Source organism: Schistocerca americana, chromosome 11, assembly GCF_021461395.2.
Source record: "Schistocerca americana isolate TAMUIC-IGC-003095 chromosome 11, iqSchAmer2.1, whole genome shotgun sequence".
Lineage (NCBI taxonomy): Eukaryota > Metazoa > Arthropoda > Insecta > Orthoptera > Acrididae > Schistocerca > Schistocerca americana.
The window spans coordinates 194,591,608-194,607,057 of NC_060129.1; the positions used below are offsets into that span (position 1 = coordinate 194,591,608).

The 15,450-nt window shown below is 39.0% G+C and overlaps 1 protein-coding gene across 1 annotated transcript in view; it reads left to right on the plus strand.

Annotated features, from left to right (window-relative positions):
- LOC124553582 (basement membrane-specific heparan sulfate proteoglycan core protein) overlaps positions 1-15,450 on the plus strand; it is a 799,417-nt gene that overhangs the window by 586,559 nt on the left and 197,408 nt on the right. The window contains exons 35-38 of the mRNA XM_047127431.1: positions 564-711; positions 4,403-4,569; positions 8,597-8,736; positions 12,576-12,646. Of these exons, the coding sequence (XP_046983387.1) occupies positions 564-711; positions 4,403-4,569; positions 8,597-8,736; positions 12,576-12,646 (526 nt within the window). The remainder of the gene's footprint in view (positions 1-563; positions 712-4,402; positions 4,570-8,596; positions 8,737-12,575; positions 12,647-15,450) is intronic.

Genomic DNA, 15,450 nt, shown 5'->3' on the forward strand with positions numbered 1-15,450 from the left:
AACGTATAACAGGAAACAGCATTCACACTAGCTTTTGAGGAATAGCTCTTTTTATAGCCAAAGTACACACATTCACAGACACCCAAATGCACAGTTCTGCGGTTGGGTGTCTGTCTGTGTGTGTGTGTGTGTGTGTGTGTGTGTGTGTGTGTGTGTGTGTGCGTGCGTGCGTGCCTGTGTGAATGGATATGTGTACTTTGGATAGAAAATAGCTGTTGCTCGAAAGCTAGTATGAACACTGTTTTCTGTTATGTGTTTCTGTGCTCCGTGCATCAATCCACTATAGGTAATCGGTTGTTTTACCTTTATTTTATGTGTCGCTTAATCCAGGAATTTCCATTATCGTTACACACCTTATTGGTTTCATATAGTATTAGCCACATCCAGATGTGGAAGTATTACATCGAGTATCACAATGCGATTTTACAGAAAGTAGCAAAACATTGACACATACTGTACAATGACAAGTAGGTGGAGGTGCGATATTTGCCTTCGGTCTCTGTGCACGTTTCTCCACTGACAATGTGAAGATAGTAATAGCTGTGTAAACTATTGTTTTGCAGGACCCAGCACACAGACGGAGGGCTCCTTAGCACGACATTATCCAACATCCACATGGACTCTGCTGCAATCCGCAACACCGGCCAAGGACAGGCAGCTTTCGTGGAGGAGTGCCGCTGCCCACCCGGTTATGCTGGCCTCTCTTGTGAGGTGAGTCTTCCGGATTTCTGTTTGAAGGGGTGGAAATTTAGAAGCTCTAATGTGTTGGCCGTGATTTGGTACAAAATCCAGCCTCTTTTTAATGAAAGTGTCAAACTGAAGCGTGTAATCTATTTGATAATAGCTAATGACGGTTAAACAGTTCTGATTCAAATTAGTCATCCTGAGAACCAAAAACCAGAACATACAATACTGCAGAATTACTTTTAAATATAAACAGTCCTAAAGATACTAAAAAGTGCAAAAGAAATGACAATGATATGCCCAATATCTTATTACAAAAGTAATGTATCAAGCCAACATTTAGCACTCATTATGGTCAATTAAAATCAAATACCGTGCCTCCTCGCGTGTCTCACTTTAAAAATAGAACAGTTATGTGTTTTTTTTGGAGCAATCTTGACTTACATGTAAAAAAAGGACAACTTAAAAACGGAAGTATTGATGTATAAAAAGATGTGAAGTAATCATTTTTCAACATTCTTAAAAATATAATCAACCGCACTTCATAGTATGAAAAGCAACTTAGATAAAAGAGGTCTATTTATTCATCAAAATCAAATGAACATATTTTACTCTTGTAATTAGGGAGCATGTAAGATTGTAAATTGATTCCTTTGCTCTTTTATAATATTGTATGCTCCATAACTACAATGGTGAAATAATTTTTGTTTGATTTTATCAGATGTGTAGACCCCATTTATCTAAATTACTTTCCGTGTACTAAATTATGAGCAATTCTTTTTCCAAAAATTGTAATATCATGATAATCCTATCACTTGTAAACCAAGCCTGGTCATGTGCTTTATGAATATAACTTTACAATTCTGAAATTACAACACACGAACAAGCAAGGCTGTTGATTTGAAGTGACTATCACGAGTGCTTGATCACACCATCATTTGTTAGGTACATAATAAGGTAATGGTTATATGTTTATATTTTCTGTTTGTCACAGTTTTAATAATCTATAACTTTATATTTAACATTAATTTCGCAGTTCTGTCTTTTCTTGTTTTTCACTCCCAGCTAGTTAGTTTCATGTTCTGTAGATCATTTGAATGATTTTTTTTATTGTTATTGAAATGATTTTGAACAAGCCAGTTTATAGGATGTATACGTGATTACTGTTTACTGTCAACATTAATGAACACATCATTTTATTCGTAGTCATGCAGCTACATTTAAAAATGAGGATTTGTTTTACTGGCTACCAGTATTTACCGTATTTACTCAAATTTAAGCTGCACCTGAAAAATGAGACTCGAAATGAAGGAAAAAAAAAAATTCCTGAATCTAAGCCGCACCTGAAATTTGATAGTCGAAATTCAAGGGGAGAGAAAAGTTTTAGGCCGCACCTCCAAATCGAAACAAAGTTGGTCCATTGTAATATGAGACACAATTTAGGTCGAATGAATGACTATACAGCTACAGTAGTTTGGTTCAAGTCGTAAGCTTAGCAGTTAAGCTTTACCAGGTAGCCACTGCTATGCGTCAGGTGCTTCCTTTTTCACATACTTTGTCTGGTTTGAATTGATTGCTTATTTTTCTTTGATGTGATAAGTGCCGTTCTCTTTGTTTACGTCACTCTAAGCTGAAAATGCATTACTGTACTGTGTCATGCATTGTTTGTCACATTCTGATAATGAGTGTTTACTGTGGTGTCACTGCCAGACACCACACTTGCTAGGTGGTAGCTTTAAATCGGCCGCGGTCCATTAGTACATGTCGGACCCGCGTGTCGCCACTGTGTGATCGCAGACCGAGCGCCACCACAAGGCAGGTCTCGGGATACGGACTAGCACTCGCCCCAGTTGTATGGACGACGTAGCTAGCGATGCACACTGTCGAAGCCTCGCCCATTTGCAGAGCAGATAGTTAGAATAGCCTTCAGCTAAGTCAATGGCTACGACCTAGCAAGGCGCCATTAGTAACATTGCATGTATCTACAGAGTCTCACTTGTATCGTCAAGAGCGATGTACCACAAGTATGGATTAAAGTTAAGTATTCCAGAAGCTACGTACTTTTCTTTATAGCATTCATTACGTATCCTGTTTCAGACCTCACGCCCATCTGCATGAGCTTAGCACGTGCCTTTCGGCTACTTCCGTGGCGTGGCTGTCTTGCTACGCCACAATATTTACAACCTGTCGCCGCTCGCGGCATGGCCTGCTTTTGTGCACGCTACCGCCGCTTATAATTTAAAAAAAAAAAAAAGAAGAGGGAGAGAGAGGGGAATCGTTTCATTAGCGAAACAATGGCAAGAGACCTATTTGTTGTTACTTATACTCCTGCTTTCTTTGATAATGATCAACAAGAACCAAATAATAGACAGCATATGATAGAAGACATTCTGAACGAGAGTTTAGCGAAAATTTTTCTCCGTTTGAAAATCTTTGCAGACGCCTCTTTAGTACATTACATTCTGCACTGAAATTAGAGTCATCTTAGATTTAAAAATCTATTCAATTGCCGTGCTTCATTTCTGACTGTATCACTATTAGGCATAATAATACGACTATAAATATGACATGATACGTATATTCTTCCACGTTTGCTGTTGTCTCACTCTAGTTTCGTAGTTTATTGGGCAGACAGGATTTAAATGAGTTAGCAGCGAACACGAAAGAATACATGGCAAGATGTTTATATTCGTAGTATTCTTATGGTGAAGAGAATACTGCATGTGATTCACAATTCATAAAAGTTCCTATAAGGAACCATCTCTTCTCACAGGTAGGAAAAAATTCAGAACGTAGAGTTGGCCATATTGACAAACATCCCAAACAGTCTTGCCAGTTGGATTTTCGTAGTACATTGAAATTCTGATACATTCGATGATGGACAATACGGAATTTGTATTTACTTTGTTGGATAATGTATGAAAATGCAGTGGTCGAAACTCGAGGCGGAAAAAAAAAACTCGTCTTCCACCTTTTTTTTTAAATTTATTTTCTGATGCAGAGGGTTTGGCGCCAGTATGTATCTTTGTGGCTGCAAAGCATGCCTATGTAGTGCTACATATATTCGACGGCAGAAGTTAGTTGTGGCGGCACGTACCAACATTTTTCAGAACGTCCGCTTACTTTGTACTCGATTCTAAGCTGCAGGTGGTTTTTTGGATTACAAAAACCGGAAAAAAAGTGCAGCTTAGATTCGAGTAAATACGGTAAGTAGAAATTCATCAATGGAATAGAGGACTCAGTCATCAATTCACCTAGCATTCTAATCAAGTAATATTAAGCTAGCAATAGGAGATAAGCAGGAGACATTTACTGTGACTAAAGAAGCAGCAGCTTGTTTCAAAGTAGCAGCTTCTGTTCTAACTCAAATTGATATTCTGGTATAGCACTTGGTGATAGAATTCTAATCTGTGTAAGTAAACTACGACTGTTTTGTCGTATGTTAATGACTTATCCCACATTGCTGACAGTCCACCTCCTTCGTGGGATTTATAGAACATGATGAATGGATGGATGCAGTTATGCAGAGATGAGCAAGCAGGCACAAGGTAGACTAGTGTGGGACCTGCATCAAATCAGTCATGGACTGCAGCCTACAACACAGACATTAAGACTAATGAACTGTACAGCTAATGTAGTCCTTTACAGTAGATGTTCAAGTGTCGGCCGAGGGACACGACCGTCTAATGGCACCGCCACTCGCTTTCTGCCGTTCCAGAGGTGCGCCGAAGGCTACGAGCACCGCCCGCAGGGCCCGTGGCTGGGCGTGTGCGTGCCCAGTGCACCGCCTACACCGCAGTCGTGCCGGCCGGGCGAGTACGGAGACCCGCAGCGCAACGTCCCCTGCCAGCCGTGCCCCTGCCCGCTCACCAGCCCTGGCAACCAGTAAGTATCCCGCAAATCTGTTACCGGCCACTGTTGTGTAGTAAACCGATGTCGTCTGTCTGTTGCTGTCCCTAAAATGTAGCTAATATGTTGTTTGCAATGAGAGACCTAAGTTAACCACAATTCATTTTTTTGCCGGTTGAAACCGAGGTGGCGACTTGCTTTGAAAACCGCAAAATTTGTAGTTCTTGGGGAAATTGTACTTACTGAAAATGTGAGGGAAATGTCAGAGAGTTCTCAGAACTTTTATATGAAGTTGAACTGTTTTGTTGATCGAAAGAAGTGTGCAGAACCGTTTCGTTACATGTTAACTGAGTCTCAGAAAAAAAACTTTGTAGTTATAAATTAACAGGACCAGATTGTGGATGTACTACAATACTGGGTGAAGGGATAGATGTAGAACATCCACAGTCTTATGCTATCCATTTATAATAATTTTGTTTCAAATTACTCTTGTGTCCTGTGGAAACAATTGGTTGTCGAGTAGTATCAGGAAAGGTGAAGAAGGCCATTGAATTGTTCTGACGTGGCAGTTTTAGAGTTTGCGGAAGGTTATTTATTTTATTTACGTGTCGAGTTCCGTAGGACCAAATTGAGGAGAAAATCTCCGAGGTCATGGAACGTGTCAGTACATGAAATTACAACATAAAAGTAATAACAGATAAAAATAAATATTTATGAACCTGTAAAAAGTCAGTCCATAAGTTTAAGTAAACGCTATCAACAATACAACAAGAATCAGATTAATTTTTCAAGGAACTCCTCAACAGAATAGAAGGAGTGACCCGTGAAGAAACTCTTCAGTTTCGATTTGAAAGCGCGTGGATTACTGCTAAAATTTTGGAATTCGAGTGATAGATTATTGAAAATTGATGCAGCAGCATACTGCACACCTTTGTGCACAAGAGCTAAGGAAGTCCGATCCAAATGCAGGTTTGATTTCTGCCAAGTATTAACCGAGTGAAAGGTGCTTATTCTTGGAAATAAGCTAATATTGTTAACAAGAAGTGACAGTAAGGAATATATATATTGAGAGGCCAATGTCTAAATACCCAGACTCATAAACAGGAATTGACATACCATATGACATAAGCAAATGAAAATAAGCAAAATAGACTAATTTTTGTGTTGAACAATCACTCGCTTCAGATGCCATTCGAATAATAAAAATAGCAGTATTAAGTCTTTGAACAAGATCCTGCATGTGGACTTTCATCAACAGTTTACTATCTATCTGAACACTTAGAAATTTGAACTGTTCAATTTCACTAATCGTATGCCCGTTCTGTGAAATTAAAATGTCAGGTTTTGATGAATTGTGTGTTAGAAACTGTAAACACTGAGTCTTACTGTGATTTAGCATTGGTTTATTTTCTACAAGCCATCAACTTAGGTCATGAACTGCACTGTTTGAAACTGAGCCAATGTTGCACACAACATCCCTTACTACCAAGCTAGTGTCATCAGCAAACAGAAATATTTTAGAGTTTCCCCTAAATACTAGAGGGCATATCATTTATATAAATAAGGAACAGGAGTGGTCCCAACACTGATCCCTGGGGCACCCCCCCACTTGACAGTACCCCACTCAGACGGCACATCACAGCCATTCTCTACATTGTGAATAATGACCTTTTGCTGTCTGTTGCTAAAGTAAGAAGTGAACCAATTGTGAGCTACTCCCTGTATTCCGCAATGGTCCAACTTCTGTCCAGCAATATTTTGTGATCAACACAATCAAATGCCTTAGTTAAATCAAAAAATATGCCTAGCGTTAGAAACCTTTTGTTTAACCCATCCAGTACCTCACAGAGAAAAGAGAATATAGCATTTTCACTTGTTAAATGACTTCAGAATTTGAATTTAACATTTGATAGCAAATTGTGTAATATAAAATGATCAATTATCCTTACATACACAGTCTTTTCAATAACTTTTGCAAACACTGATGGCATAGAAATAGGTCAAAAATTATCTACATTGCCCCGTTCTCCCTTTTTATAAAGCGGTTTTACTATTGAGTATTTTAATCGTTCAGGAAACCGACCATTCCTAAAGGAAAAATTACAAATATGGCTAAATACAGGTTAACATGTGCAGTACAGTTTAATATTCTGCTAGACACTCCATCATAACGATGAGAGTCCTTAGTCTTAAATGATTTGATTATTGACTCAATCTCCCCCTTGTCTGTATCACAGAAAGTTATATGATTCCCTGTAGTAACTAAATTTTTATTTAATCCACCAGCAATGCTCAGAAAATGATTGTTAAATAATGTACATATATCTGATTTATCAGTAACAGACATATTTTTACTGCGAACTGACCTTATATCGTTGACCTCGTGCTGCTGACCAGACACGTTCTTCACAACTGACCATATGGTTTTAATTTTATCCTTTGAATTAGCTATTTTATTTGCATACCACATACTATTTGCCTTCATAATAACATTTTTGAGCACCTTACAATACCGTTTGTAATGGTACTGTCTCATTTACAGCACTGCCAGCCATTGCGTAGCAGCTGTTACCAAATTTTTTTTGCTGTTGTACATTGCTCACGTTTTTTCTTTTCTCATTTTGAAATGACTGAAGAGACTAATCTTGGACCAACACATGGATTGAGTATGACTCCTACAACCCCAAAAGTGTCATCGGTTTCTATCGCTTTGTGTCAGTTCTGCTTTGGCAGAAGCACAAAACACGGGTGTAGACCACCAGCTCAGTGTAAGGGAGGCAGGAGTTCTTCTCACACAACACTACTATCCCTCACATGGTCTAACTTCTTGTTTGTTTACACTTACGGGTGAACTGGCACATTTAAGTGTCACCACCATACCTCTGGCGTGCTCTCAGATGTCCGGAATTTTCATTATTGTGTACGAGTTCTCAAGCTGCAGGTCTACATCTACATATATATTCCACAAGCCACTGTATGGTGCACGACAGAGGGTACTCTGTACCACTACTGGCCATTTCCTTTCCTGTTCCTCTCGCAAATAGTGTAGGAAAAATAACTGTCTGTCTGCCTCCGTATGTGCCTTAATTTAAATTATCTCAGCAATGTTCCTCAAAAAGAACATCACCTTCCCTCCAGAGATTCCCATTTGAGTTGCCGGAGCATCTCTGTAACACTTGCATTTTCGAATCTACCAGTAACAAATCTTTCAGCCTACCTCTGAGTTGATTCGGTGTCTTCTTTTTATCCAACCTGGTATAACGCTTTGCAATATTACAATCCAGACATTTAGGTGACATGATTGCATCAAGCACAACACTACTAATGCTCTATCTGAACATTAAAGGTTTGTTTTTCTTACTCATCTGCATTAACTTACACGTCTGTGTCTCGTTTTATGATTGTAATGTCACAGAGTGTAAAATGCACGTGAGAGTTTGTCATGTTTCTATAGTTTCATCATTTGCACTCAAGAAAATGTGGATTTTTTAATTTTAATATTTTTTATCACCACTGTTCTTACACTGTGTTACATGGTCATGTGGTATACTATTCTTTATAAATGTATTGTGAAGTCCACATTGATACATGAACAAGTGGGGCAACTTCATTCACAGGGAGCTGAAGGTCTCGTCCAAACACGATAGCACCTTTCTGTCATTCTGTCACGTCAACTCATCTCTCTGTGCTTACTCCGTACATTCATTTGTCACATACACACCACACCGCTCTGCTGCTATGACATGCACCATTGGTGGAGGGTCATATGACTGCCTGGTGACAGGTGTACTCTTTTTAGGGAGTTACTTATATTTTGTTCATTGCGCTTAATTTAAGAACTGTATAAACATGTTAAGGACTGTTTGGAAAGTAACCTATATTTTAGTGTAACATGTTAACTCCAAAACTGGTTGAGACGCACCTGCATTCACTGATAACAGCTGTTGGTCGTGTCTGGTGTGCTCGTAAATTGAATACTTCAGCTTCTCTGCTCTTATTAGCAATTGTAGCCTCTTAGTAGGAGTTGTCTAATTATCCGATTTTGTTTTCTTTTGCTGAGCAGGTTTGGACGCACGTGTTTCTTGGACACCGATGGACAGGTTACCTGTGACTGCCCGCCAGGATATGTCGGACGCCGTTGTGAACGCTGTGATGTGGGATACACTGGGAATCCTCTTATCCCAGGGGACTCTTGCTCTCCAGGTAGGTAACACACCCAAATTGGTCTTTTCTGAGACCGGTTGCTACCAGTTTTTCCATTCTTATGTAAATATTGTGTGTTGATATTATGCATCTGGAACTTATTAAACTGATGTTTTGGTAGTATTCACACCTGTCAGCATCCTTTTTCTTTCCAGTTGGAATTATTGCATTCTTCTTCAAGTCTGACAGTATTTCATGTTCCACACCAGGTCTGAGAGAGTGTCATCCACTCCAAGTGCCTTGCTTTGGCATAGACCTTCTGTCCAAACACTTCCGAGACAAATTTTATTCCTGGGGTAGAAGCAATGTCAGTGCAGTAACTATGGTGGCATGTTGGACTAACAACTATAAATGGCAGAAGTGCATTTGACCAGTCAGTTGCGAGGAGGCAGTGTTACGTACTGAATATGCGAGCATAGTGTGTCAGTGAAACTTTGTGGCTGATTACAACTGTGTTCCAGATTGAGATTCGAACTCTGGACTTTTGCCTTTCATGGACAAGTGCTCTACCTATTGAGCTACTCGAGGATGACTCACAATCTGTCGTCACAACTTTACTTCCTCCAGTATCTCATCTCCTACCTTCCAAACTTGGGGAAATTCTGCTGTGAATTCGCAGGACTAACACTCATGGAAGTAAGGATATTGTGGAGATATGCCTTGGCCAAAGCTTGGGATATGTTTCCAGAATGAATTTTTCACTGTGCAGCGGAATGTGCACTAAAGGCAAAGGTTGCGAGCTCGATTCTTTGCCTAGCACACAGCTTTAATATGCCAGGAAGTGCAGAGTGAAAAATTCATTCTGTAGCGTGTCAACGCTGTTGTGTCAAAAATTGCAGCATATCTGAATCAAATGTTCAAGACATTCTCCAGAATGTTTTGAAGAAGAGAAAAGTGCGTGCAAGCCCTGACTTCCGAACAAAAACAGCAATGTATGCACGTTTGCTGGGACTGGATAAAACGCAAATCACAGACATTTCTTTTCTGGAGAAAGACTATCACAGGTAAGGAGCCTTCGTGTTATCGATACTATAGTTCAATTCTTTTATCTTGGCGGGTCGCGCATGCCCGCCTAGACGCGGGAGATTGCTGCGTTGCCAGTTGCACACGACGCACGCGCCAAGAGAAGCAGCGCCATAGTATAGCATAGTTCGCAAGCTTACGTTTAGGGGGGAGCGCGCAGTTCATGAAGTAAAGCCACCACGGCCGCATGAACCCTTTCGCTGCTACAAAGACGTGCTCCCTGCATTCCGCGCTGTGGGCGATTTTGTCACTGCACTGCTCGCCTGTGCAGACACATTGTGTTCCGACTGCTTTGACACTCTTTATCATTCGATTCCACAAAAACTATTTGGCTCAAAAATTAGATTTTTACCTATCTTCTTGACTGATACCTTCCCCCCATAAATGACTTAATTTTGTTTCGATGTTCAACGCAGTTATTATGCAGCATTAAATATAGTAAACCATTGCACGAAATTTTGAAGAGTTTGCAGTGGTAAAGTCCATAGAGTATACTTTCCGGATGGTCGATTTTAGTTGCCACAATGTTGAGAATGAAATGTGGACAAGATACCTATATATTTCATTTAATTTAAGTACCACATAAGTGTCGTATTTAATATTCAGAAATATTCCACCTTTCGCGACTGTAACAAAAGTTTTACTTACACTGGGCATGTTTGGCTTTATTTTAAAGCACTTCAATCAATCAAAAGGAAGTAGACAAAATACATTAAACAAAACTGTGGACTTACAAAAACATTAGGACTTGAATATACAGTCTGTCAGTGAAGTGCTCAGAGCTATGTCAAATATAATTTTGTGTGTGGCACACACAAACAGCATTTATTTGCTAAAACAAACGTTGAATATTGTGCTACCGCAGCACAAAACTACGAAAGGTGACTTGGCAATGGAGGACACAAAATACAGTCCTCTTATGATGCTTCAAAAGAGAGAAACGCATCTGTTCTAAATAAGTCTCTTATTACAGTTGCAGAAGACGGATATATTTCAATACCATTGGTAAAACTGTGACTGTGGAACAAAAACAAGAAATAGAACATGAATACCATTGTGTATGTGCCATACCTTTTCACCTTTCACTTTAAAATAAAGCCAGACGCACCCTGTGTAAATAAAACTTTTATTACAGTCGCGAAAGACGGAGTATTTCTCAATATTACATACGACACCTATGTGGTACTTAAATTAAATGAGATATTGTTATACAGTAAATATTATATGAAATTTAGTTATCTTGTCCACATTTCATTCTCAACATTGTGGCAACTAAAATCGACCATACGGAAAGTATACGCTATTGACTTTTACCTCTGCAAACTCTTCAAAATTTCGTGCAATGGTTTACTACATTTAATGCTACTCATCAAAACAAAATTAAGTCATTTATGGGGGGAAGGTATCAGTCAAGAAGACGTGTAAAAATCAAATTTTTTGGCCAAATAGTTTTTGTGAAATCGAATGATAAGTGTGTCAAAGTAGTGGGAACACCATGTGTCTGCACAGGCGAGAAGTGCAGTGATGACAAAATCGCGCACAGCGCGGAATGCAGGGAACACGTGTCTGCAGCAGCGAAAAAGTTAATGAAGAGGCAAAGCACTAGAAATTTCATTCAAACGAATAAAAATCATGAAGTAAGGCACTCCAATATTCTTTTTAAATAAAGAAAATATTAAGCATCGCACAAGTTTTGAACTCGTTACCTTTCACTTGGCAGCCCAACTGCTTAACCGTTCCGCTACATCGGCTCATCGAACAGTGTAACTCCATAAGGATTCTAAGACCTCACGCAACTACTTATAAACACTGTTGGTATGACTATGAATTACTCACGCTTCGTCGAAGTACAATAGGAAATAAACAATTACCGCTGTTCTTTATTGCGAAAAAGCAGTTCGTGAGATTCAGACAAACACCTTTCCTTGCTATCGCCTGAATTAGGAGTCTTATTGCTTGTTTGGTTTAATTAATTAATAGAATATGAAGCAATTGGTATAAAGAATGCTTTTTCCAAACTTTCTATAAAAGAAAGTCTGCTATCAAGACATTGCTTTTGTTCTATTACTGTATTTATGACTGAACGTTTCTAAAACTGAAGAGACTTGTCCGTGCTCTGCACTGCAGTCGAGATCTGGCAACGTCGTTCTCTGTTCATTGGCTGACTGTGTTTTCTGACGTCAGATGCGCAGAATGAACCTAAACTCGGCCGCCAAGATATATGACGCGCACTTTAGCCTGCCACGAAATGGCAGCATGCGGAAATTCACATGAAGGGTCAACACTTTTATGACAGAAGCAGCATTCGAGCCAGTGTGATGCTTGAGTTGAACAACATCCCAAAGAAGGACTTTCCTGGAAGTTCCATACGATTGTACGAACATTCTCTGTACGCTGTACTTGAGTGGCAGGAGTCTATTTAGGACACCTGAAACATAAAAATCACCATCTTAATTTTTCTCTGCATTTTCATTAATACGGGCTTGAAATTTTTTGGACTGTTGGGATAGATCTTTCAGTGTTCTGTCAAATTATTCTCACAGTATCGAATCTCCCATCTCATCTTTATCTACCTCTTCTTACCTTCCGTGAGATTGTCTTAATTTCCTGTATATTGCCCTTGCATACATTTAGGGAAGGAAACAAAACTTGTGATATATTGTCTCCTGACTGAGGGAGAATGTGTGAAACTAATGGTAGGTTATCCATCACATAAACTTATTCACCCCCTCCTCCAGTTGGGCAGACTTGTGTGATAGGTACTTATTTAAAATGTGTGTGTTGTGTTGTTGCTAATCACAGCCTTCGATTTCTAGGTGGTCCGTGCGATCCTGCTGGTAGCCTCTCGACTGAAGTGGATCCTGTGACTGGGCAGTGTCGTTGCAAGGTGAGTTGAGATCCGGAAAATGACAGAATAAAGAGAAACTCCTGCCACACTTGGCTATAGAGAGCCAGCGACCATGCTCTGCAGTGAAAATTTAGTTTTTTATGCTGGAGTTAAAAGCCACAAAACAAGTATAACTTAATACTATGAGGATTTTATTACTAATTAATTACTAAAAATTGCACATAGCCTGGATTAATACCTGTTTTTGGCTGGTATCAGCACTGCAAAAAATTAACTTCATATAAAAACACAGATTCCAAACTGTAGTACCTCTTTGCTTTTCTGTAATACGAATGTAAAGTGGAAATTTAATGTATTGTTTACTTTTCTCCCATGCTCTCCTTGCTGCAATAATGTGGTAAGTGCAGAAAAAGTACTCAAGTATGTGGATGTAGATTTTTCTCAGCATGTAGAATTGGATTTCCATTCCATAAACTATGTTCATATTATCCTGTACTTCAATAATTTGCAGTACAACATATATGAATTCATTGGAATCATGAGAATTACCTGTTTAGTCACCCCGTAGCAAATACAAACTAAAAATAAAATAAAAAGAAATATCAATTACTGAACTGACATAAGTGTAAAACCTAAATTTATCTGTGCTTTGCTATCAGTGCAGGTAACATCAAGAGCTTATATGTAGGGACAGGAAAGTTTCACGAAAATGATAATGTGAAATTGATAGTTGTTAATGGACTAACACAAATTTGGTAATTTTTACAAAATACTGAGAAATGGTCAACTTTTATAATATATTTTGGTATTTGTCATTTTCCTTTACCGGAAATGTTATGAATCTGAGAATATCAGTACACCAGTAACTAATAGTTATTGAATGTTGAAATTGTATTTTGACTTCTTATTTCTTCAGGCCTGAGGCTCATGTACAAGGTCTGCTCAAAAAATTCTGGAACTTGGTCCACAAAATTTTTCTACGCTTACCTTATATTTATTGTGCACGATCTCTTTCGAAATACGCTCCGCTACAATTGATACACTGCTCCCAATGCCGTTTCCACTTCTGGAAGCAGTCTTGGTACACCTCTTGCTGGATCATGTGAAGCGCTGTTTGCAGATTTTCTTTTACTTCATCTATTGTAGCAAATCTGTGTCCTTTCAGTTGGGTTTTCAACTTAGGGAATAAAAAGAAGTCTGCAGGGTCCAGGTCTGGAGAGCAAGGACAACGAAGCAGCACAGTGATCTCGGTTTTTGTGCAAGAGCCACGCGCCAACAGAGATGAATGTGAGGATGTGTTATCATGATGCAAGAGCTGTGAATTGTCTCGCCACATGTCCTCCTCACATTTTCTCACAGGTGTCACAATACATCCCGATAGTATCATCGATTAACAGTGTATCCTTGTGGCACAAATTCACGATGAACTTTCAGAGTCAAAGCAAAGTATTAGCACGGCTTTGACATTTGACCTGATGAGCTTTCTTGGTCTCGGAGAACCCTTCCCGACCCATTGTGAAGATTGAACCGTGGTCTCAACATCATAACCGTAGACCCACATCTCATCACCAGTTATGATTTTCTTAAGGAACATCTCGTTCTCATTTGCACCATCAGGAAGCTCTCTACAGATTGCGAGGTGAAGGTCTTTTTGGTCTTGACTCGTGAGCTGTGAGACGAACTTGGCGCCAACACAGTGCATTCTAAGATTCTGTGTCAAGATTTCATAATATGATCCAGCTGAAATGTTACATTCTTCTGCAATCTTTTGGACAGTGAGTCTTCAACTGACAAGCACAATTTAGTTGATGTTCCTGACACGAGCATCGTCGGTAGAGGTCGAAGGACATCCTGAACGAGGGTCACGTTTTAGCTTCCATCTGGCCATTTTTAAACAGTGTGAACCTTTCGTAATAACAAAAAAGGCTTAAGCACTCATCATTTGGTGTGTCTGTGTAAAGATTGTTTTGAGTTCCAACAAAATTTAATGCAGATAGATTGCTCATCTAACTCTGCCATCTCAAAATTCGCAAACTCTGCAACACAGCGTTCTACTCTATATAGCACTGAACAGTAAGTAAGAGACATCACCAATGAAACTTCTGGCAGTTACACATTAAACCAGGCATCTACAGTAATGGCAACCACATTTCTCTGCAACACACCCGTAGCGCGAAATTGCATTTGTTCTGAAATATTTTGAGCAGACCTCATATAATCTTAAAATTGCAGTTCATTTGCAGCATAACTATGATGTGATATCAGAAGTAATGTGTAAATTAGCAAAGACCAAAATTGGTGAAAAATAGCACTTAAATTGGGAAGTAACCGCCAAAATTGTAAAACAAATAACCCTGGATTGAAAAAATAAACTAACACTGAACGTACCTAATAAATGAAGCTGAATTTAGCAAAAAACAACACCAAATAAAGTGATTTTTTTCCTGCTCCTACTAAGTATATGGTTTTATTGAAGTCTCTTTGCATTGGAAAACTCATGGGACTGATTTTATTGCATGAATTAATGAATTCATTTCATTGTAGCCATAGGAAACTTAATGATTTGAAAATAATATGCTACCTTCTTAGAAAACACTTCAGTTCTGCACTTTTACTGACTTTGAAAATGGAAAGGCAGAAAGTTCATTTATCATGCAGCTGGTTTCAGAGAGCATTATCTGGCATCTGTTGCACAAATATCCTAAAACACAAAGAAATACAGATAAAATTTTATCTGCCTGGTAAGCGAGTTGTACAAGCAGTATTCACACATTGTACGTAGCAGCATGTGTTTACATCCGAACAACAATAACGTCACTCACGTTAGTACTTCCAGTGGAGAT